This window comes from Rhinoraja longicauda, chromosome 2 (assembly GCF_053455715.1).
Source record: "Rhinoraja longicauda isolate Sanriku21f chromosome 2, sRhiLon1.1, whole genome shotgun sequence".
Classification (NCBI taxonomy): Eukaryota; Metazoa; Chordata; class Chondrichthyes; order Rajiformes; family Arhynchobatidae; genus Rhinoraja; species Rhinoraja longicauda.
Window position 1 is genome coordinate 37,868,658 of NC_135954.1, and position 25,065 is coordinate 37,893,722.

The 25,065-nt window shown below is 45.4% G+C and overlaps 1 protein-coding gene across 2 annotated transcripts; it reads left to right on the plus strand.

The window, feature by feature from the left end:
- The first annotated feature begins 919 nt into the window (after positions 1-919).
- On the plus strand, positions 920-19,920 carry gatad1 (GATA zinc finger domain containing 1). Of its 2 annotated transcripts, XM_078417614.1 has the most exons (5): positions 931-1,244; positions 10,270-10,395; positions 12,589-12,648; positions 15,881-16,064; positions 19,152-19,916. In XM_078417614.1, the coding sequence occupies exons 1-5, from the start codon at positions 1,053-1,055 to the stop codon at positions 19,340-19,342; spliced, it is 753 nt and encodes a 250-aa protein (XP_078273740.1). In that variant the 5' UTR covers positions 931-1,052; the 3' UTR covers positions 19,343-19,916. The 2 variants fall into 2 exon arrangements, with proteins under 2 accessions (XP_078273749.1, XP_078273740.1); XM_078417623.1 differs by lacking the exon at positions 10,270-10,395 and having other exon boundaries at positions 920-1,244; positions 19,152-19,920.
- Positions 19,921-25,065: the final 5,145 nt, after the last annotated feature.

A 25,065-nucleotide genomic window follows, 5' to 3' on the forward strand; every position in this document is an offset into this window, starting at 1 on the left:
TAAGAATAAGGGGTAGGCCATTTAGAACGGAGATGAGGAAAAACCTTTTCAGTCAGAGAGTTGTAAATCTATGGAATTCTCTGCCTCAGAAGGCAGTGGAGGCCAATTCTCTGGATGCTTTCACGAGAGAGCTAGATAGAGCTCTTAAAGATAGCGGAGTCAGGGGGTATGGGGGGAAGGCAGGAACGGGGTACTGATTGTGAATGATCTGCCATGATCACATTGAAAGGCTCAAATGCTCTCGCTTTGGCTGAGCGCTGGATCGAAGGGCCAAATGGCCTACTCCTGCACCTATTGTCAATGTTGCCGTACTGAACTAGTCTCATTTGACCCATATCCCTCTTAACCTTGTGTCAGAAGGAACTGCAGGTGCTGGTTTACTCCAAAGATAGACACAAAAAGCTGGAGTAACTCAGCGGGCCAGGCAGCACATTTCCCGTCAAAACCCTTCTTCAGGCTATGTCAGGGAAGAAGGGAACGATAGATATGAAAAGGTACAGAGAACCAATGTATGAAAGGTGTGCAAAGAGTAAATCAAAACCATCAACGATGAGCAAGGATAGGTGGAGCCCACCATGGTCCATTGTTGGCTGTGGAAAAGGTGGCAATGAGTGATACAGTTTGTACCACTTGTTACCACCACCTTCTGCCAATTACCCTCTAATCACCCATCACTTCCCTGGTTTTGCCTCGCTTCATATTTCCAGCTTTCAGGTGCCCTCCCCCACCCTCTCCCTTACAATCAATCTGAAGAAGGGTCCCGACCCGATGTGTCGTCTATCCATGTCCTCCCGTTATGCTGCCTAACCCCATGAGTTATTGCAGCACTTTGTGTTGCACTCATGGGGTCAGGCAGCACAACTTGATGCTCTCGCTTTGGCTGAGCGCGGCTGAAGGGCGCCGCTCGCTGCCAGTCCTCCCGGTCTGCGGGGGGCGCTCGTTGCCGAGGTCAGGCCGAGCCTTCAGCTGGGCAAGGACCGGCTCTGGTGCTGCGGGCGGCGCCTCCTCCCTGATTTCACCGCTATCCTGCCTGGGACCAGACGCAGTCGAAGATGCCGCTGGGCCTGAAGCCATCGTGCAGCGTGTGCAAGGCCAACTCGTCGGCCATGTGGAGGAAGAGCAGCCAGGGCGAGATCGTCTGCAACAACTGCGCCGCCAAGAGCCCCGGGCCCAGGCCCGGCTCGGCCTCGGGAGCGCCCGGAGCCGCGCCGCCCGCACAGCAGAGCAACGGCGGTGGGAAGCAGGTGAGTGGCATAGAGACGGTCCGCTGCAAGGGAGGCTCCTCGCCTCCTGGAAATAGGCGGGGGGCGGCTTGATGGGACTGCCTCTGTTGCTCCAGAAACTCAGCAGGGCCAGGCCCAGGGGGATTTAATAGAGACACAAGAGTCCGCAGTTGCTGAAATGTTGAGTAAACAAAAACATTGCCAGAGAGGTATAAAGAATCATACCCAGTCTGAAGAATAGTCTCGAACCGACACCCATTCCTTCTCGCCAGAGATGCTGCCTGTCCCGTTGAGTTACTCCAGCATTTTGTGTCTAACATTGCTAGAGGAATTGAGCGAGTCAGGCAGCATATGTGGAGGGAAATGAACAGGATTTTCGGGTCGCCCCCTCCCATTATGTTTTTTTTTAAATAAAAAGGGTGTTTTGCTCGAAGGTTGACAAAAAAAATGCTGGAATAACTCAGCGGGTCAGGCAGCATCTCTGGAGAGAAGGATTTGCTCGAAGGTTTGTCATCTTAAAACGGATAGATTGTTATGGCACACACAGAAGGATGCTTTATGGATTTCCGAGTTAAGTCCTTTTAAATGTCGTGCAATCTGATATTTGCCTTTAACCCAGCAAATGATTTTGAATAGAAGAGTTGGGAAGCCATTTTGCAGCTGCAAAAAAAATTTGGTTAAGCCACATATGACCTGAGAGGCATGGATGTGGTAGATAGGTTTTTTTCCCCCAAGGTGGAAATGTCAAATGCAAGAGAGCATTGCTTCATTATGAGAAGGGGAAATTTTAAAGGTGGGAGGGGAAAGGTTTAATAGGAACCTGTGGGGCAACTTTTTCACAAAGTGGTGGGTATATGGAACAAACTGCCAGAGGAGGTAGTTGAAGCAGATACTATAACTAAACTTAAAAGCCACTTTGAGAGATACATGAATATGAAATATTTAGAGAGATATAGGTCAAACATGGGCAGGTGGAATTAGTGTATTTGGGACATCTTGGTCAGCATAGGCAAATTGGGCCGAAGGGCCTGCTTCCTTGCTGTATGACTCTAAGATGTATGAGGTAAGTTTACAAAGATTGATAGATGCCTGGAAGGTGCTGTCAAGGGAAGTGGCGGAAGCAAATACTATAGCAACATTTGAGAGGCATTTAGACAGCCACATGAACAGACAAGGAGTGTACATTATAAATTGGCATCATGGTTGGCACAGACATGACCAGCTGAAGGGTCTGTTTCTGTGCTGTAATGAACTGTTCAATGCTCATCCATGAATGAACACCATCGCTCAATTCTTCCCATCAAAATTTATCACAATCTTGTCTGCATCTTTCACTGTGCATCCAAATTGTCTGCTCCATATTAAGATTTAAAATTAAATGTGTAATCCTACGATCATTCTAATATCCAAATGAGTGAGTTGAAAAGTTGACAAAAATGTTTTTACCTGGCTGATTTTTGAAGCAGTAATAGAACTTTGCTTTTTTTTTAAATGGAAAAGAAGTAAAACTTTGGAACAAAGGAAGTTTCAGGCTTTTGGGATTCGTTCCAGAATACAGTAGTTGAGAGCCGGCACTAAGAGGGTGGGTAGACACAAAATGCTGGAGTAACTCAGCGGGTCAGGCAGCATCTCTGGAGAGAAGGAATCGGTGACATTTCGGGTCGAGACCCTTCTTCAGACTGAGGTCAGGGGATGGGGTGGGACAAAGATAGAATGTAGTTGAAGACTAGTGGGAGAACTGGGAAGGGTGAGGGGATAGAGAGGGAAAGCAGGGACTATCTGAAGTTAGAGAAGTCAATGTTCATACCACTGGGGTGTAAACTACCCAAGCGAAATATGAGGTGCTGTTCCTCCAATTTGCGCTGGACCTCACTCTTACAATGGAGGAGGCCCAGGACAGAAAGGTAAGATTGAGAATGGGAGGGGGAGTTGAAGTGCTGAGCCACCGAGAGATCAGGTAGATTAAAGCGGACTGAGCGGTGGTGTTCAGCGAAACTATTGCCGATCCTGCGTTTGGTCTCGCCGATGTAGAGAAGTTGACACATGGAACAGCGGATACAGTAGATGAGGTTGGAGGAGGTGCAGGTGAACCTCTGCCTCACCTGGAAAGACTGGGTCCTTGGATGAAGTCGAGGGGGGAGGTAAAGGGACGGGTGTTGCATCTCCTGCGGTTGCAGGGGAGAGTACCTGGGTGTAAAAGGACGTCCCTCGTACGCAGAGTCTTTTACTGAATATCTTTATTAATTGCACTACACACATTACGCCCTAGCTGTCCGTGGTCATCACCGGAACTAGAGAGCGAGCTGGAGGTGGGGAAGCTACAATTATACAAGAGACCATGGGGAGTGGTTAGTAGTGGTGAGGTCACTATGTTAAAGGAACATGCACTGATCTACATCCTTCCTCTTGGAAACAAGAGCGACCACGGCTCATACGCTAGACTTAAACTATAAGCAGGGAGCAGATAGAATGCAGCACAACACAGACTACTCGTACCCACCGTACCGGACAGGCGGCTTGACCAGTCGCCCAGAGCGGGTGCGCAACCCCCCATCCCCTTCGGCCGAAGGAAGAGCAGGGACGGGTGCGGGTACCGAGGCAGGGGAACCAGGGGAAGGAGGAGAACGGGGCGGCGATACCCGCAAACGCGCAGGCGAAGGAGGTGAAGGGGGCTGGGGCGTGCCGGGCACAGACAGCCGAGACGGCGAAGGTTGGGGCACGCGAGGATGGACGGGAGCAGGAGGCACATCAGGCACCGGGGACTGGACGGGAGGTGAATACGGGACCGCGGGAGGCGGTGCAGGCTCGTTGACCAGCATCAGGTGCTGGCGGGTACGACGGTACACGGTGCCCTCGTAATTAACCAGGTACGACCGTGGAGAGTCAGCATTGCCGACGACCACGGCCAGCCGGTGGTGACCCGAGGCGGACTCCATCCGGACAACCTGGCCAGCGAACAGAGGGGGAAGGGGACGGGACGATTTGTCAAAGGAGCTCTTCTGAATGACTTGCTTTTCGATGATGCGCTCCTTGACAGCGGCAGGGCTGTGAGCCGTTGGTTTCAGGGATTGCTGGGAGACGGGGATGGGGGGTCTAGTGGTGCGGGACATGAGGCGCTGGGCAGGGGAACCGAGCGCGGGGTCCCGGGAGATGTTGCGGAGGTTGAGGAGGGCAAGGTACAAATCAGAACTGGCAAGCCGACAACGTTCCATCAGTTCCTTCGCGCTGCGGACAGCGCGCTCTGCAAGTCCATTGCTTTGCGGGTACTCGGGGCTGCTGGTGATGTGGCGAAAGTTCCACAGGGTGGCGAAAGCGGCAAACTCCGCGCTGGTAAACTGGCTCCCGTTGTCGGACTGGAGAGATGCCGGGGAACCAAAGGTAGAGAAGTGGCGGCGAAGCTTCCCGATGACGGCAGCAGACGTGAGGGACGGCAGCAGGTCCACCTCGAACCAGCTGGAGTAGGAGTCCACCAGGACCAGGTAGTGTTTGCCACGCCACTCGAAAATGTCGGCGGCAACAGCCATCCACGGCAACTCGGGAGCCGGCTGCTGCAGGAGAGGCTGGCGCTGCTGATGAGGTAGTAGGCGGTTGCAGGCAGCGCAGGCGGATACCCTGTCCCGGATGTCCTGAACCATGCCAGGCCAGTAAAATTGTGCTTGGGCCTGGGATAAAGTGGCCTCCACCCCGGGGTGTCCGTTGTGGGCAGTCTGAAAGTAGTGATCTCGCAGCGCGGCCGGCACCACGACCTTGTGACCCTTCACCACCACGCCCGCGTGCAGCACCAGTTCATCCCGAACCAGGAAGTAGGGCACGGCACCAGCCGGCAGGGAAGACCGTCGGTCAGGCCAGCCACGGCGGATGACGCTCTCAAGCTGTTGCAGGGCAGGATCAGCGGCAGTGTGTGTGACCAGGGACTGCATCTGCCAAGATGGAACGATGTTGACGTTCAACACCATCAGGTCAGCCGATTCGTACGGATGGCGGGAAATGGAAGGTAGTGGGGCACGGGACAAAGTGTCTGCCACGAACATCTCCTTGCCCTTGCGGTACACGATATCGAAGGTAAAGCGCTGAAGCTGCAGCATCATCCGCTGCAAACGGGACGAGGCTGCGTGGATGGGCTTTTTCAAAATAGAGACCAGCGGTTGGTGGTCAGTTTCGATGGTGAAGGTGTTGCCCAGAACGTAGTCTTTGAATTTGGAGCACGCGAATACCACGGCAAGGAGCTCTTTTTCAATCTGGGCGTAGCCCTGTTCAGCAGGGGTCATTGTGCGAGAGGCATAGGAGACGGGCAGCTGCCGGTCGTCATAGAGCTGCAGGCAGGCAGCACCAAGGCCAAACCGAGATGCATCGCAGGTGAGGACAATTGGCCTGTTCAGGTCGAAAAACTGCAAAGTGGGGGTCCGTGCGAGTCTGGACTTCAGGGCCACGAAGGTCGACTGGTGGTGCGGGAGCCAGACCCAGGCATTGTCCTTCTTGATCAGCTCCCTCAGGGGGGCACTCAGTTCGCTGAGGTCGGGTATGAACTTGCCTAAGTAGTTGACCATGCCCAGAAAGCGCTGCAGGCCGGGCACGTCAGTGGGGGCGGGCATTTCGGTGATCGCCGCCGTCTTCTCGGGGTCTGGTTTCAGGCCCCCCGCCGTGAAAACATGGCCAACTTAGGTGACTTCCTCAACGCGGAATCGACACTTCCGTTGATTAAGTTTGAGATTGATCTCACGAGCCCTGTCCAGGACTTGGCGGAGGTGTCGGTCGTGCTCAGCGACGTCCCTCCCGTACACCAGGATGTCATCCACAATGATGGCGCACGGCAACCCGGCAAACAGCTGCTCCATTGTACGCTGGAAAACCTCGCTTGCTGAGTTGATCCCAAAAGGCATGCGGAGGAAACGGAACCTGCCAAAAGGTGTGCTGAAGGTGGTCAGGAAGGAGGACCGTGCATCCAAAGGGATCTGCCAAAAGGAGCTCTTGGCATCTAGGACCGAGAAAACTGTGGCTGGACCGACCTGTGCCGCGACGTCCTCCACCGTCCGCATGGGGTAGTGCGGGCGCTTGATAGCCAGGTTCAGGTCTTTTGGGTTGATGCAGATCCTGATCTCGCTCGCATCTTTCTTGGCAGCGACCACCATGGTGGAGACCCACTGGGTGGGGGCACTCACCTCCTTGAGGATGCCCATGTCCACCATGCCACGTAGTGTGGACTCCACGCGGCCCTTCATGGCAAAAGACACACGGTGGGCCGGTCTAACCACCGGGTTGACTCCCGGGTCAACAACGATCTTGTAGGCACAGGGCAGCTTCCCCAGGACGTCATCAAATCGGTCGGGATACTCGATCAGGGGGTCCATGGGGGCCTGCACCAGGTGGATGTCGCGGTGGAATGAAACCAAGCCAAAGTCCTGGCATGCACGGGCGCCCAGCAGGGTGACGTTGTCAGATGCTAGCAGGAGGAACGTGAGGGGCCGAGAGGTCTCCAGAACAGTACAGATAACCGTTTCCTTCCCCACGGCAACCAGAACACCTCCCCCATAGGCATGAAGGCGGGAGTTGTCAGGAGTAATCCTCTCCCCCGAGCTAATCTGCTCGAAGAGGCCAACAGACATAACATTTGCAAAAGCACCAGTATCGACCTTCGCAGGGAAGGAGTGTCCATTGACAGTAACATGCACGGAAGGATCCGTTATCAACGCAGGTGCACCCAAAAGCGAAAACACTGTATCTGGATCGGGGAGTTCCTCGTGTTGGTACAGGGAACCGGTTGCGCTATCACTGTTCGCAAGGTTGTTTAGACTCCTTCTAGGAGCAGGGACAGGTCTCCCACGAGAACGACAAGCTGCAGAAAAGTGGTTCAGTTTCCCGCAGGAATTACAAGTTTTGCCCTGCGCTGGGCAAACGTTAAACTGATGTGACGAGAAGTTGCAGTTTGGGCATCGGCGAGGGGTGACCGTAGTGGGCGCGGAGGGGGCGACCCTGGCCTGCGGGGCATTTAGCCGCCGGCGGCCGGCGAAATTTATGTCATGGGACGCCGGCCGAGATACTGAGGCAACAGCAGAGGCCATGCGTGCGGCATGCACGGCGTCCTTTAGCGACAGGTCAGGCTTCATCAGGAGCTCGTCACGCAGCTTTGAGTTTAGGAGGCCGTTGACCAGGACGTCCCTGATCATCTCGTCGGGTGTGATCGCCTCAAGGCGGCACCGCCGAGCCATATGCCTCAAAGAAGCAATGAAGGCGTCAACGTGCTCCCCCGGAGTCTGACGACGCGTGAAAAAGTTAAAACGCTCAAGAATGTTATTGGTGGGTATATCACACAGGGCAGTGAACTTGGCCATGAGACATACCGGGTCGTTGCGGTCCTCCGGAGGGACGAAATCGAACGAAGCATAGCGTTCCATTGCCTCCGGACCAGCCAGGTTGAGGAGCAGGTGAGCCCGTACTGCAGAAGTTGCATCAGGATGGGCAATCGCAATATAGTGTTCGTAGTCCCGCTGGAAGACAGTCCAGCGGTGCACTATGTCCCCATCAAAAACGAGCGTGTCCGGACGACGACACGAGGGAGCCATGGCAAAGTGGAAGGAGGGGACACAACTGGGAGGAACAAATAATAAAATAAAAACCGATAAACAGGAGACGCAAGTCTACCGCTCTGACACCATGTAAAAGGACGTCCCTCGTACGCAGAGTCTTTTACTGAATATCTTTATTAATTGCACTACACACATTACGCCCTAGCTGTCCGTGGTCATCACCGGAACTAGAGAGCGAGCTGGAGGTGGGGAAGCTACAATTATACAAGAGACCATGGGGAGTGGTTAGTAGTGGTGAGGTCACTATGTTAAAGGAACATGCACTGATCTACACTGGGGAAGGGGTGGTTTGGGTGGGAAGGGACGAGTGGACCAGAGAGTTTCGGAGGGAATGGAGATGGGAAGATGTGGCAGTGGAATCCCGTTGGAGGTGGCAAAAATGTTGGGAGGATAATATGTTAGACAATAGACAATAGGTGCAGGAGGAGGCCATTCGGCCTTTCGAGCCGAATGTTGTATGCGACGGCTGATGGGGTGGAAGGTGAGGACAAGGGAGACTCTGTCCTTGTTACGAATAGGGGGAGCAAGAGCAGTGCTGCGGGATATTGAGGAGACCCTAGTGAGAGCCTCATCTAAAATGGAAGAGGGGAGCCCCCGTTTCCTAAAGAATGAGGACATCTCCGATGCTCTTGTTTTTCCTACACTAAGAAGATGGGCTTCTTCTGTGCTATAATTTAATACACCTGGAGAGGTTTTGCATCTGGAAGAACAGAGGATCTAGAATGAAATATGGATGTCTTTGTGGGGGAAAAATGGGAATTAAATTGTAAAATGTGTACAATTGTACAAACTCACTGCAATCTTATCAGTAGATCCAGATTGCCAGCTCAATCATTGTAAACATAATGAGTGTGAATCATACCACACAGAGTTTTTCTGGGAAGGAGACTCCCATCAGAATGAAGAAGGGCCCCGGCCCGAAACATAATCTGTTCGTCTCTTCCGCACGCTTGTCTCCCATCCCCAAATCCCATATTTCCCTTTGATCCCTTCTCTCTCCCCTCAAATCAGTCCCTTTCCATCCACGTCCCTCCCTCCAGCTTTGCATTTCATAACTCTTTCCTGTTTTGATACCATTTCTGTCTCCTTTTCATTACTAGCCTTTGTCACTTACCCATCTGCCTCACCTGTATCCACCTCTCACTAGCCAGGCTTTGCCCTTGCCCAACCTCACAGCTTTCTTTGAATCCCTCCAGATCTTTGTTTCTTGCTCAGGATTCCAGCATCTACTGGGTTTTTTTTATACCGTTTAGTTGACAAGTTGTACTGAGTTGATTGTCTTCGTGTTTTTCATAGGGTGATACTGTCATCTGGATTCAGTGCACCAATTGTGATTGAACCAGTATAATAAAGGTTCATCTTAACTGAGTTTGGAGACCATGTCTCATTATAAAGACCAGAATGCTGCATTATTTTAACCCACTTGTCACTTGAGACCAAATGTGCACAAATACCCAGAGATTTCTGCGTACTCTTTTTAGAATTGTGTCCTTTGGTTCATATTGCCTTCCGTCAATCATCCAACCAAGATGTAATGCTTCACTACCAGTCAACCTATATATACTCTCCTCAAAGTTAATATTCCTCCAAGTTTTGTGTGCCATCTGCAGATTTAGAAATTGTGCTCGGTACACAGAGGACTAAATCATTAAGGCAAGTAGTGCTCTTAGTACTGACCACACTGACCAATTTTACACTAAACTTTCCTTTAAGTCTTTTAAACAACCTATCAATACCGTTTCCCATACATGGTATTACTTTGCCAATTTCCTTGGTGTTACAGCTCCTTTATTTCCAGCATCACTACTATTATATGGCACTTTATCAAATGCCTTTTGGAAGTCTGAACTGTATATTCCATAAAAACTGCATTTCTCTTGATTTTCCTTTAACTGTTCATGCTGGTTTACTGTAATTGATCTGCACTTGTCCAAATGATTACTAATTCTATCCTGAGTTATTCTTTCTAGAACTTCCCAAACATCAAGGTTAGGCTGACATCTGTAGTTACTAAGTTTATACCTACTCCATTTTTCTGACCAGGGGTATAACATTTGTGATTTTCCAGTCCTTAGTCACCAACTCTAAATTTATAGATCTGTGCAAGATTATGATAATTTCCATTGCAATTTCCTCCCTCATTTTCCTTGGTACCCTGGCAGGTATTTCATTCGGACCAAGTGACTTATCCACTTTAAGCACAGCTGGCCTCTTGAGCAGCTCCTCTTTTAGTTTTTAGCCACCTAGAATCTGACTTGTATCTTCCTAGCATTATCATTTTGGTAAAGACTAATGTCAAGTATTTATTTAGACCTCAGGTATGCCTTCTTCATCCATGAGTATTTTTTCAATTGAATCATTGATAATCCCAACCTCTCCTGTAGCAACACTTTCCAGTTCATGTGCCTTTCTTTTTGATTTCCTTTAATTTTTAATTTCATTTCTATTTTGTATTTTGACAGGCAAAGCAAGAAATTCACAGGCGGTCTGCAAGGTTACGGAACACAAAATACAGGCCAATGCCTCCCACTGAGAAAAAAGTTTCTACCAAAGGAAAGGGCCGTAGGCATATATTCAAATTAAAAAATGTAAGGCGGTTCAAAGGTACAGTCTTTGAATATTTAAAGCTATTCGGTGGGAAGAAAACAAATTGTCCACCTAATAGTTCCATAATTTGACAATAGTGCATTATATATTTTATCAGTCTTTCGGGGAGCTTTTCTCGCATCTAGCACTCAATGATATTTGATGTACTTTGTTCTTTAAAGTAAATCTCCAAACTGAGTTGCTGGCAATGAATCCTTTATTAGAAGTAGAATGTAAAAGAGCCTGAAAGTACACGGAGTGCCATCGTGTCTAAATATGTGCCCGTAATTTATTTATTGATTTTGTTATTTCGGTAACTAAACTTCCAGAAAACACTAATTACAGTATAACTATGATGCTTAATTATCCTGGAAATTATTTATTTTAGAAAAGGTATTAATCCTCTATTTTTCACGGAATATTTGACACAATACAGTGCTGTGGGTTAAATGTAAGCCATGCTGCTTTATTTAATAACTGACATTGAATAGGGCAATTCATATAAAGAGTAGTTTAATAAGCATCTGTGGCACAGAAGGTGGCCATTCATGTGTCTATTCTAATCAAAATGGTTCAATCTTATTCTCACTTCTCAATGCTATTTGTAGCCTTTAGGGTTATTGTTCCCTTTCATCATTAAGCTCATAATTTTGTATTCCTCAATTAAATTTCTGCTTGGTTTTTATTCCAAAGAAAATAATCCCAGTTTAGTCTGCTTCTCACAACCATATCTCTCCAATCATGGCAACATATGAGAAAATCTCCTCTGTACCCTTCCTGGTGCTATCTGTCCTCCTGTCATCTGGAGACCAGAATTACACACGGAACTCTTCCTGTGGCCTGACTAATATTATACGGTTCTAGCCTGACCTACCAGCTTGGCAGATAAAAGCTAAGGCATCAAAACATAATATCAACAATATGATTTTTAATATTTTGGTTTTGGATTGAAAAATGGTGGACTTTAAGAAAAAGGACCTGTTAGCTATCAGAGCACAGGAACAGGCCCTTAAGTCCACAAATTCCATGCCAATCGTGATGCCGTTAAAATAATCTCCGCCTGTACGTGATCCATTTTCCTCATTCCCTGTATATCCATGTGTTTATTGTAAGATAAATGCTAGGTGTTGAGGATTTTATAGTATTGCATAAATCTATAATAAATATTACTAAAACTCATTATATATGCGTACATATATTGCATTTTAGTACGTTCCTGAAATACAGCCAAAACGGTACACGATAGCGCGACGTTTAGCACCACCTTAATCACCATTGTCTTGCGGTTCAAATGGTTGTTATATTTTAAACGTTTTTCACATTTTTAAATGTTAAAAATTACCTTTTTAAACTTTAAAAATCCCTTTTCCACCTGCCCTGCCCATCAGCCGTGTTCAACGCCCCAATGGGATCCGCCGGAGCGGCAGCCAATGAGGGGGAGTGGGGCGGCCAACGAAGGGGGGGACCTGCCCAAGTGACGGGAGTGGCGGCCAACGAGGGGGGGGAGGGTTTGCCCCCTCCCTTTTTCACCTGCCCTGCCCGTCAGCCGTGTTCGACGTCACAATGGGACCTGCCCGAGTGGCAGACAATGAGGGGGGGCGGCCCCTCTCTTTCTCGCTCTCCCTGGCCGTCAGCTGTGTTCGATGTCACAATGGGACCCGCCCGAGTGACAGGAGTGACTGCCAATGAGGAGAGGGGGGCGGCCCATCCCTTTTCCACCTGCCCTGCCCGTCAGCCGCGATTGACCGCTCTGCTGAGCTGTCGAGCTGCTGCTGAGCCGTCGAGTTGGGGGGAAGGGGGGAGTGCCGGAGAGTCCCTAAGAGTGGAGGGGGAGTGATAAGGGGAGTTGAGGGGGGATGAAATGGGTGAGGGGGGGGAGGAGGAGGAGAAAGGGGGGGTGGAGTGGGTGAGTAGGGGGATAGGGAGGGAGGGTGCTACACCAATGCAGGAGAGCTTTGGGCCCAACGCGTCCACCCTGTTCTAGTTTGTACATAAAACTAGTGATTTAGCTCAATAATTCCTGATTGGAAATAAGAATATTTTGCATTTTTAAAAAGACAGTTCATCATGAAAAAATAATTACGCGTGGAATAAGTTATTTTTGCACTCTTTAATACCATCTATCACTCTTCAGCTACTGGTCATTATTTTTCATATGCTGAGTTAGAATAATGACAGACGTTTGTATTTTGCAGCCAATTAAAGCCCCAGACTCCGTGTCCACAATCATCACATCTGAATCTATTTTCTATGGGGTAAGAATTTTTCAGTAATGTGCAAATTCATTTTATATGACTAAGAAAAATGTTGAATCGATTTCTCAGTCTTGTTTTGGAGTAGTTATTTTGATCCATGGGCATATTCACATTGGGAGTTATGTATTATTGATATAGTATGGTTTGTGTACTGCCTGATGCCAAGTAATTTTAACTACTTTAATGTATAAGTAAGGAGAGAGATGAGGTCCTGCAAAAGGAATTTGGGGAGTCAGATAGAACTCTGAAAAGGAAGACTTCTTTAATAGTAATCTCAATATTACTACTCTTACCACGAGATAATGAGTTTAGAAATTAGAAGATGGAATAGATAGTGGGCATGCTATCTACATGCCAGTGTAGATGGGACTTCTTGGTCGGCATGTGCAAATTGGGTCAAAGGGCCTGTTTCTGTGTGGTATAACTCTACAACAACTGAAAGGAGCAAGCTCATAAGGCAGGGATTCAGATATTTGGATAATTAGAATCTCTTCTGGGACAAAGAAACCTGTACAAGAAGGACAGGTTGGGCCAAATCTGGAACCAATATCCCGCCCGTTAGGTGGGTTTTTCCAGTGCTACCTGGAATGGTTTAAACTAGTAATGGAGGTGGGGTGGGACCCAAAATATCAGCATAGCAGGAGGGATAAAATGTAGTAAATGGAGCAGGCAAGTCAAGTGCACAGAGCAGACAGAGTGGATGGGGAGCATAAGATGAATGGTAGGCTGAACTGCATTTATATGAATGCATGGAGCCTTGCAGATAAGTGGGATGACCTGCAAGTGTGGATCAGGACGTACGATTAGGTTAATATGACAACCACTAAAACATCGCTAAAGGAAGGGCAAGAATAACTGCTCAGTGTTCCTGGGCATAGTAGTTCCAGGTGTGATGGGGAGTGAGGGGAGGGGTTGTAGTGCTGATCAGGTTGAGCATTATAACAGCGGTCGGGAGCGTGGGAGGGGGTATCCTCGGGGGGTTGGCAAATTAAGATATATAGATAGAATTTAAAAATAAGAGTCATTCACTTCGATGGAATTGTACTCTGTGCCTCCTATTAATGGGATTTGGAAAGACAAATGTGCAGACAATTAGCAGTAGGACAGAAAAGCAATAGGCAAAAAATAGTGGGTGATTTTAAGTTTGCAAATATTGACTGGGTTGTCTTAGTATAAGGGGGCTAGATGGGATGAAATTTATTAAATACATCCAGGGAGGGATTTTTAATATAAAAGGCACAGTGCTGGAGTAACTCATCCGGTCTACATGGATAGGTGATGTTTCGGGTCGGGGCCCTTCAGATTGATTGGAGGTGGGGGGGAAGAAAACCTGGCAGGTAAATGGGTTGATACAGGTGAAGAGGCTTTTTTTGTTCTGCAGATGATTGGACAAAGAAGGTGTGAGACACAATAGATAAAAGAGATGAAAGAAGGTGTGAGACAAAATAATTGTGAAATGTGAAGCTAGAGGAAAGAATATAAGTGGAAGGGGAGGGGAGAAGAGAAATAGGTGTGAGTCCAGGTGGGACACATGGGTCGGGTGTGGGGAAGAAAGAAGTGAGGTGGGGGGGGGGATGGTATAAGGGAGAAAAGATTGTAGTTACATAAAAGTGGCGAATTCAATGTTCATACCGTTTTACCTGTAAGCTATCCAAGGGGTTTTTAAAACATTATGTATAACAGTAGAGTCCAACTGCTGAGGGAGCTGTGACAAAACCTCCAACGGGATCCCACCACGAGCCATATTTTCCCATCTCCACCCCTTTCCGACTTCCGCTGAGACCGTTCCCTCTGCAACTCCCTGGTTGACTCATCCCTTCCTACCCAAACCACCCCCTCCCCAGATGTGGACTCTTATACGTCGGCGAGACCAAACGAAGACTGGGCGTTCGTTACGGGAAAAACCTTTGCTCAGCCCGCCTGAACCTACCTGATCTCCCGGTTGCTGGGCACTTTAATTCTCCTTCCCATTCCTACACAGACCTTTCTGTCCTCAGTCTCCTCCATTGTCAGAGTGAGGCTAAATGCAAATTGGAGGAACAGCATCTCATATTGTGTTTGGGCAGCTTCCAGCCCAGTGGTATGAATATTGATTTCTCTCACTTCAGGTAGCTCCAGCATTCCCTCTCTCTTTCTATCCCCCCACCCGCCCAAGTCGCATTAGCTTCTCATTTTCACCCTAGAAACAGCTAACAATGGCCTGTTTCCTTTATCATCGTTACTTTTTTGCATCTTTCATTCATTGTGCTTTATCTCTCGTTTCCCTTATCCCTAACCAGTCTGAAGAAGGGTCTCCTCCCGAAACGTCACCCATTCCTTCTCTCCAGAGATGCTGCCTATCCAGCTTACTCCAGCTTTTTGTGTCTATGAGAGATTGGATAGGCTGGATTAGTTGTCATGTTCACAGGAAGCTTGGTGGCTGACCTTGTAGAGGTTTATAAAATTATGAGACAAATAATGTAGATAGTCTCAGTCTTTTTCCCAAGGTATGAGGCATAGGTCTAAGATGAGAGGGGAAATATTTAAAGGAGACCTATGGGGCAGTGGGTAGAAGAGGAGGTTGTGGAGGCAGGTACAATCACTCTGTTCTGGACAGGTACACGGATCAGAAAGAAATAGAGGGATCTGGGCTAAATGAAGGGATTAATGTAGATGGGGCATTTTGGTGTACACGGATGACACGGGCTGAAAGGCCTGTTTCTGTACTGTATGGCTGTGACTTTTTGCTTTTTGACTTAACCTGAGATGTGACAGTATTATTTTGAAATTCTATCCTATCCAATTTTTTTGTTTCCTTTCTCGTTCACCTTATCTTATAAAGATGTTATCAAGTCATATCTTTTGATTTTTATCAAGGAATGTCTCTCCTTCACCCCTCCATAATGAAATGTCTCTCCTTTTCCAATGTACAATGATGCATGATAAATGTGATTTCATAAATGCTAGTCAGCTAATCTTCACATGTAAACATTTATGGTAGAGCAGTGCATTCGGCCACGGAAAGTGGTGAACAAGCCAAACTACACAGTGTATTCACTAAAAATGATCAAGCACCCAAATTATGTCAAAGATATAGCTTCAGAAAAGATCTGCTTACTTAGATAAAAGCAGCATTCACATCTTGGACCTTTTGGGAGTGTCTGGTTCCGCTATGTATTATTGGTTTAGCTGAAGATTTTTCAGAAGCATTCTTGCTTATTTTAAAGACGTGTGTTCTTTCAATATTCTCTAGGGTATTTATTACCAGGTTGGGGACATAGTGTCCGTAGTGGATGAGGATGATGAAAAGATTTACTATGCCCAGATACGAGGATTTGTGCAAGATCAATATTGTGAGAAGAGTGCAGTGATTACATGGCTTATTCCAACTCAGGCAAGTTCCCAGGACCAGTTTGATGCATCAACCTATATACTAGGTATGTATAAAGTGTTCAAACCTGCAGTCATGTTATTCTTTATTGGTACAAATAATGTGAATGTTGTACCATTGTAATATTTACTGAATTAAAGATAAATGTGCTACATGGAGAGAAGTTATCTTCTCAGCCAGATTCCAATATTTGGAAGCCTACTTCCATGCAAAATGCTCAGTTTGGCATTCATATGTAGTGTATGTATTCTGACAGATACTTGCGCACATATCCACTTGTGTGTTTGCCATTGTTCATGCAGCTGTCCCTGGTTCTCCAGTTGTCTTGGACCTCCTTGTTGCTGGACCTTGTTGTTGCCCAGTCTGAGATAGCTGATTTGCATTGAAATGATTGCATTTGGCCAAGTTCTGCTCAGTATAAAGTTCAGGATCTGGATGTGTGTGACCTCATGACTACGGGTGTCAGAGGTTATGGGGAGAAGGCAGGAGAATGGGGTTAGGAGGGAGAGATAGATCAGCCATGATTGAACGGTGGAGTAGACTTGATGGACTGAATGGCCTAATTCTGCTCCTATCACTTATGATCTTATGAATGTTATTGTGGTCCAAATCACTCCTTAATATCCTTGATCCTGCAGGACTGACTGAAGGAGTTTAGAGGTAGCTAAAAATTGCATATTTCAACAATACTTAAATTTGTGGCTTGAATGCATTCTGCATGAATGGCCTTGCCACATTGAAGGTTCCTTGCACTGCTGAAGCGACATCCCAGATTGAGCAGAATTTTTCAGAGGACAGACTCAAAACTGAAGGTGGTTTTGAATGCTGAAAGCAGCTGAAATGAAATTCATATACTGAACATGAAGCACGCAATCCAAGTTGAAAGAATTGTACGGAATGTATAGAAGGTATATCGAAAATGCCATAGAAAGCACACGACAGGGTTTCATCACAGCTCTTCTGCCCAAGACTGGCCAGTATATCACACAGATCAGATTTCCCACCATTGACTCCATCTATACTTCACGACGCTTAGGAAACGCAGCCAACATAATCAAAGATTTGTTCCATCCTGGCCACTCTTCCTTCTGCTTGCTATCATCTGGCAGACGGTAGAGAAGTTTGAAAGTGAGCATCACCAGTCTCAGGAACAGCTGCTTCCCATCCATTATCAGACCTCTTGAGTGGTCCTTCCATAAGTTAGGGTATTGTTCGATTCATCTCCACCCCACATCAGACATTGGACTTTGTCTATGGAACTAATGTGCCACAATGCTGAGAACTATATTCTGCACTCTGTATCTTCCCCTTTTCACTATCTATAAAACTTGAGTTTGACACAATTGTATTTATATATAGTATTACCTGATCTGATTGGATAGGATGCAAAACTAACCTTTTGACTGTACCTCAGTACACCTAACAATAATAAACCTAAACCTAACCTTTTTAGACTTGGCATCATTCTCACGAAAGGAATTTTCAAATCAATAAAGCATGAAAATTGTTATTATTGAGCATTTCTGCTCTCCAGAATTGATTTGATTTATGCCTTACTATAGAAGTTATATTAGCCTTAATTTGGGTTTACAATTTGTGGCAGCAGGTTATAGAAACAATATTTTTAAATTTGCCTTTTTATTGACTGATGTACATTTTGCAGTTTGATGGGTAGAGCATTTCGAAGAAGTTCTTCTTAAGCCCTTTTCTCCTCTAGGGAGCATAGGCCATTGACTTTGTGAAACTGCCAAAAAAAGGTGACCTAAGAAAATGTAACAACTACCAAGGGATCACCCTACTTTCTGTACCCAGTAAAAATCTCAACTGTGTCATCCTCAACCGTCTTCAGGAAGCTGTAGACAAGAGGCAGCGGGACCAGCAAGCAGGATTCAGGAAGGATCGCTCATGCACAGACCACATAGCAACACTACGCATCATCATTGAACAGTCTATTGAATGGAACACGTCCCTGTACATCAACTTCATCGACTTTGAGAAAGCGTTTGACAGCTTAGACAGGACAACACTATGGCGCCTAATGGACCACTATGGATTTCCCACCAAGATCTTTAAATTTAATCAAGAACTCGTATGATGGAACCCCTTGCAAAGTTATGCATGCAGACCAGCTCTCCCAGGCCTTTAGTGTCAAGATGGGCGTCAAGCAGGGATGTCTACTGTCACCATTCCTGTTCCTCCTGGCAATTGACTGGATCATGATGAAAACAAGTAAAGGGAAAAGAAATGAAATTCAGTGGACAATGTGGGAGCAGCTAGATGACCTTGACTTTGCAGATGACATAGCTCTCCTTTCACACACACAGATACAAATGCAGGAGAAGATGGACTGACTCTTACAAGCTGCAACAAAACTTGGTCTTACACCCAATACAGCAAAGACACAGGTGATGAAGATCCACTCCAAAACCAGCAACCGTATCCTCATGCACAGCACTGCCCTAGAGGAGGTAGACACATACTTCGGCAGTGTTGTGGACACCACCAGAGGGGCAAATGCAGACATAAAAAGCAGAATCAGTAAGGCTAGGGTGGTGTTTAACATGGAAGATCTGGACCTCAAAACATATCTCAATCAACACCAAAACACGCATCTTTAACAAATGAGAAGCAGGTGATGCTGTATGGATCAGAGACATGGAAAACAACAAAACGCACAACAAGCAGGCTGCAAACATTCATTAACACCTGCCTCAGGAGAATACTAAAGGAGAGACAAAGTAAGCAATGTGGACCTGTGGAAAAGAATAAGCCCATTAACTTACAAATTCGAAGGAGAAAATGGAGTTGGATTGGACACACCCTCAGAAAACCTGCCACAAACATCACCGGCAAGCCCTGAAATGGAACCCCCAAGGTAAAAGGAAAATAAGTCACCCAGGAACAGCTGGAGAAGAGGGGTCCAGGCAGAAATGTCTGGGAGTGGGCTCAACTGGGGATATCTCGAAAGGACTGCCAACAACCGAGTGAGGTGAAGCACATTTGTCAATGGCCTATGCTCCCTAGAGGAGCAAAAGGCTTAAGAAGTACATTTTGCAGATGCATTCTTTTTAATTTGTATTGCAATAACGATTCTACTTCAGTGATTTATGATAATATTTTTCTATAATTTCAGGACCAGAGGAAGATTTACCAAGAAAGATGGAGCATTTTGAGTTTATCTGTCATGCACCTTCTGAATACTTTAAATCACGATCTACTCCTTTTCCAATTATTCCAACCAAACCCGAGAAGGGGTACATCTGGACCCGTGTTGGACCAACCCCTGAAATGGCGGTGAAGGAATCAATTGCAAACTGTTTATAGCTAGGGTGGGTACTAGATGTTATTAAAATTTGTACATTTTTATCTAGTATATCTAAATCTTGCTGGAATGAAAAGAAAAGATGTTATGAAAATTTTAATAATATTTATCGCAACATCTTACTAGTCCTAGATTCTTAACATTCAGAACAATGTCAGTTTCATGGCTGGCAGGTTGGTGAAAACCATTATGGCCAAAACCTATTTATGACATAAGGCAGATCATGGTCTTTTGGAATATAAATGAGGTGCTGCTTCTGTAATACTACTAAGCTTATTCTGTGGAATTATACATTGAGCCACTTCAAATAAATAAGTGGACCAACTACATGCTAAATCTATCAGTAAATAGATTTTCAGATTGCATTATTATGAACCTAGTTTTGTATATTAATAAAATTTGTATGTGGAAACCAACTGGCTGTAGAGAAAATCCACTGAGGTGTTTTGTTCATTGCGTTTGGCATGTCAGGCCAATACAGGCTGCTATTGTTTACAGCTGTCTGTATATTTAAGTAAAATTATCACTTATATTAAAACATCATGACTTGAGCTTTTGTGGCTGCTGTAATGGGGCAAGAATAAGACTGGAAGGATGCATAAATTCCTAAATATTTCAGACTCTGGAGTTGTGTGACTTTTGACTGAAAGAACTGAAAGCCTCTATGAAATAATTGCACATTGTGTTTAATACAGTTGACAATTCTGATACAGAGAGCAGTATGCTGAGCAATTAAGTTACACATTTTAATGGAACTCAATTCCCCTGCTGCTGCTGCTGCTGGCACACCGCATTTCCTTGATGCCCAGTCATGAGCTGCTCGATCTGTTCTGGATCCCTCTGATTCATAGAATCATAGCTCGGACATGCTCTTTGTCACATTGAGTTCACGCTGACCATCAAGCATCCATTTACACTAATCCTACACTAATCCCCTTTAATTCTCCCCACATTCACCTCAAATCCCTGCATATTCCACCATTCACCTGCACATTGTGGGCAACTTACAGTGGCCAAATTAACCTATCTATCAGCACATCTTTGGGAAGTGGGATGAAACTGGAGCACCTGTGAGAAATCCACAGTCACAAGGGAGAATATAAAAAAAGTCCACACACTGGAGGTGAGGACCAAACCTTGGCCACTGGAATACTGAGGTGGTAGTTTTGCTATTGAACCAATTGAGCATAAGTGTACTAATGCACAGATGTTGGGAGGGAAATAACTGCAGATGCTGGTACAAATCAAAGGTATCACAATATGCTTGATTTGGTCTGAAGAAGGGTCTCGATCCAAAACGTCACCCATTCCCTCTTTCCTAGATGCTGCCTGACCTGCTGAGTTACTCCAGCATTTTGTGATACACAGATGTTGGGAGATGCTTCTATGAGAAGAATTGACTTTAGCTCCACAAGAACTGTGCAGTGGTATTTCCTACCAATGCTTGGATTGATGAGACTAGGGTCATGGAGGGTTCATGCTTCATATAGGTTTTCTCACCACCTGCTGCTGACCCAGTCTGGCACTGGTATCTTTCAGAACTAGAGCAGCTGGGCTATTGGTTATGGTGGTGGATATCCCCACCCACTCCTCTCCTGCACTGCAGAATGCATTCTGTGCATTTTCTATTCTCTGCTCGCGTGTTATTTCCACATGAGGTGCAAATTCCTCAGCTCTTGGAGAACAGCAGGTGTAGCTACTCACCCACATAATTTCTAAAAACACCCTCTTCAAGACTACGCTGAGAACCGTGCCTAATATTGCCACAAAGTCATAACAAAGAAAATTATTCCCCAGAGTAGGGGACAATGTGATATCCAGTTTTAGGGCACTTGATTCTCAGCGTAGGCTTGAAGAGGGTGTTTTTAGAAATTACGTGGGCGAGGCAATTTAAGTTTAATAAAGGGAACGGCTTTTGTTAAGTTCATTATTATAGAACAAAGAATCAGGTTAGAGATAAACTTTTTTTTTCAGAGACTGGCCTTGAAATTGTACTTAAAAAGGAAATGCAAACTAAAATGTTAGTTTCAGTCAAGGCAATTGAACAGTGACTTTCATTCATACATAAAAAGTATAGGGCACATGGAGCAATTTCTGGGCTCCAAGAACTACTATGCACAGTCATTGTGTCATCTCGGGAATCTTAGGAACTGTTAAAAGTAAGACGACACACTTGGACAATCAGAGCGCAAGAGTGCCAAAATGAACATAAGGGCAGGCACTCCACTTTCCTGGTACTTAATTGATGTTTTTGGCCAAGGCTGGGCACCCTAAGAATCTAATGATAAGTTATATCATCCATGTCTGTTCCCGGGCTTTTGAGCACAGATGAATAATCTGCATGGAGGCTTGTGAATCAAAATTGTATGCTACGCTCTGTACATTCAGAAGTGTCAGTCGTACCAGTGAATGGTCTTGCATTTGATTCAATTATGAAGTTGCATAAAAACAGTGAATTTATAGTTTTGTGAGACTATATGCGTGAACCTAGATATAAGTATTAGGTTAGTTAAAATCTCCCACTATTACGACCCTCGTATTTGTACCGCTCTCTACAATCTTCCTGCACATCTGCTCCGCAGGGAGATGATCACTTTGATGGGACTGCATTACAGGCTCCTCATTTTAATGGGGTAGAATTTGTTAAATGTGCCCAAGAAAGCCTTCTCAATCAATACACAGAGGGATCTACTGGAGAGGGCACAACACTGATATCGGTAAAGAATACCAGGGTCATATTAGTGGGAGACATTTACTTCCCTAATATTGACTGGGTCACCCATAATGCAAAGGGCTTTATTGGGGTTGAATCTGGAATGTGCCCTAGAAACCTTCCTCAATTAATATATAGAGGGACCAACTAGAGAGGGCACTACACGATCTCCTCTGAGGAATGAAGTGGAGCAAGTAACTGAAGCGTCAGTGGGGGAGGACTTTGGGACCAATAACCATAATTCTATTAGCTTTAAAATATTTATGGTGAAAGAGGAAACTGGGACGTAAGTTAAGGTCCTAAATTGGGACAAGGCCAATTTTGGAGGCATTAGGTGGGAACTTGCAAAGGTTGAAGGGCTAGAACATTTGCAGGAAAATGGATTTTTGGCAAGTACCTTTTAAAAAACCACTATAAAGAATTCAGGAACAGAATGTTCTTGTTAGGGTGAAAGGTAAGAGTGACAAGCTTAGGGAGCAGATGGAATATGTCTACACACTTCAGAATTCATTATGCAACTACCATCAGCAGTTGTATCATCAATGAAGATAAGTGAGCCAGTACCTTCAGCAGCCATACATGCCCTGGCCATAACACCCCCACCATCGTGTTTCACAGATGAGGTGGTATGCTTTGGATCTTGGGCAGTACCTTCTCTCCTCCATACTTTGCTCTTGCCATCACTTTGAAATAAGTTAATCTTCATCTCATCTGTCCACAAGACCTTTTTCCAGAACTGTGGTTGTTCTTAAGTACTTATTGGCAAACTAACCTGGCCATCTTATTTTTGCGGCTAACCAGTGGTTTGCATCGTGCAGTGTGGCCTCTGTATTTCTGTTTATGAAGTCTTCTGCGGTCGGTGGTTATTGACAAATCCACACCTGACTCCTGAAAAGTGTTTCTAATCTGTCGGATAGGTGCTTGGGGATTTTTCTTTATTATAGAGAGAATTCTTCTATCATCAGCTATGGAGGTCTTTCTTGGCCTGACAGTCCCTTTGTGATTAGTAAGCTCACCAGTGTTCTCTTTCTTAATGATGTTCCAAATGGTTGATTTTGGTAAGTCTAAGATTTGGCTGATGTCTCTAACAGTTTTATTCTTGTTTCTCAGTCTCATAATGGGCTCTTTGACTTTCATTGGCACAACTTTGGTCCTCATGTTGATAAACAGCAATAAAAGTTTCCAAAGGTGGTGGAAAGACTGGAGGAAAGACGAGGTGCTGAGAGCTCTCATACCAACTGTTGGCGTTTGCATCTCAAGGGCAGGATAGTCGGTATTATGCTTTTATTCTTCGGAGGAATAAACACACATGCTCTCATACGTTTTCATATGCATTTTATATCTGGTACACCGGTAGTGACGTCAGTATAAGAGCACATCTAAACAGTTTCGGTTTAACATCCAACACCCCCACTTGCTCTTATGCTGTGCATTACATTTAACAACATATACAACATAACTTAATCTGATTACATTCTCTGTATCACCACATTTTACACATTTACAGTGTTCAACCTTTCCAAAAAAAAAAAAAAGATTTTGTTATGATTTTACACTCCAAACATATAATCCCTGAATTTCTCAGTTTTAAACTTTGTTGCAGGCTTAGGTAAGATATCTGCAACCATGTCTGCTGTTGGACAATACTCAATGATTACTTTCTTATCACTGAGTGCAGACCGAATGAAATGATACCTAATGTCGATATGTTTACATCTTTGTCGGTTCACTGGGTTTTTTGATAATGCGATCGCACCTTGATTGTCCTCAAAGATTTTCACTGGCTCATACTAGCAATCTTTGTCCATTCCTTTCAATAGCTGCACAAGATACAAGCTCTCTTGTGTAGTAGCCGCCATTGCCATATATTCGGCTTCACATGTGGATAAGGCTACTGTCTGCTGTTTCTTGGATTTCCATGAAATAACAGGCCCATTTTCAGACAAACTAAAACAATATCCTGTTGTGCTTCGCCTGTCATTTTGATCTGCCGCCCAGTCAGCGTCACTGTATGCAACAAGTTTGAGTTTTTCCTCTCTTTTCTTGTAACACAGCTCCTGGTTTATAGTACCCTTTAAGTACCTCAACACATGTTTGGTAGTTATCCTATGTTGTTCTTTAGGCTCTGCTAGATATTGTGACAGTTTACTGACAATCCAGCTTAAATCAGGCCTTGTACATGTCATTACATATATCAAGCTGCCTACCACTTCCCTGTATTGTGTTGGATTAACAGGCTCATCATCATCATAAAAGTTTTGTTTCTGTTCACATGGAGTTGACCTTGTTTTACAGTCAGACATGCCAAACTTCTCCAGTATTTTTGCTATGTACCTCTTTTGGTTCATTTTTATTTCTCCCTCTGTCTGTGAAAAATCAATGCCTAGAAAATGTCTAAGTTTCCCAAGATCTTTCATTTTAAACTTTGCACTTAGCATTTCTTTCACACCATTGAGAGATTCTTTATCACTGGCAGCAATAATTAGGTCGTCAACCCACATGATCAGAATTAGTCTCTCATTTTCAGTCTCTTTACTGTACACGCAGTGATCTGCTGGATTTTGTGCGAAACCATTTTTACTGAGATGATCATGCAGCATCTTGTTCCAGTTCCGTCCTGACTGTTTCAGTCCATACAGTGATTTGTTAAGTTTGCAGACCAGCTTTTTACCTGTGTCTGTTTTCACTTCAAATCCTTCAGGTTGTTCAATATACAGCTCACAATCAATTGGAGCATGTAGATAAGCTGTTTTCACATCCATCTGGTGTAATTCCAAATCGTACTGAGCTGCTAGCTGCATCAGACTGCGCACTGATGTCATGTTAGCTGTTGGGGAAAACGTCTCCTTGTAATCTATTCCTACTACTTGACTATACCCCTTTGCAACATACCTGGCTTTGTATGTCTCAGTCTTATCTGAAGATTCTTTTACTGCAAACACCCACTTCCCCCCCACTGCATTTTTGCCCTGTGGTATTGTGGTTAGAGTGTATGTGTCATTTTCTTTGAGA

Bases quoted from the DNA above. Each gene is read 5' to 3' on its own strand.
- gatad1 (XM_078417614.1), top strand. From the start codon at position 1,053: ATGCCGCTGGGCCTGAAGCCATCGTGCAGCGTGTGCAAGGCCAACTCG. The intron at 10,396-12,588 runs GTAAGGCGGTTC...TGTATTTTGCAG, and splicing joins ATATATTCAAATTAAAAAAT to CCAATTAAAGCCCCAGACTC. The intron at 12,649-15,880 runs GTAAGAATTTTT...AATATTCTCTAG, and splicing joins CTGAATCTATTTTCTATGGG to GGTATTTATTACCAGGTTGG.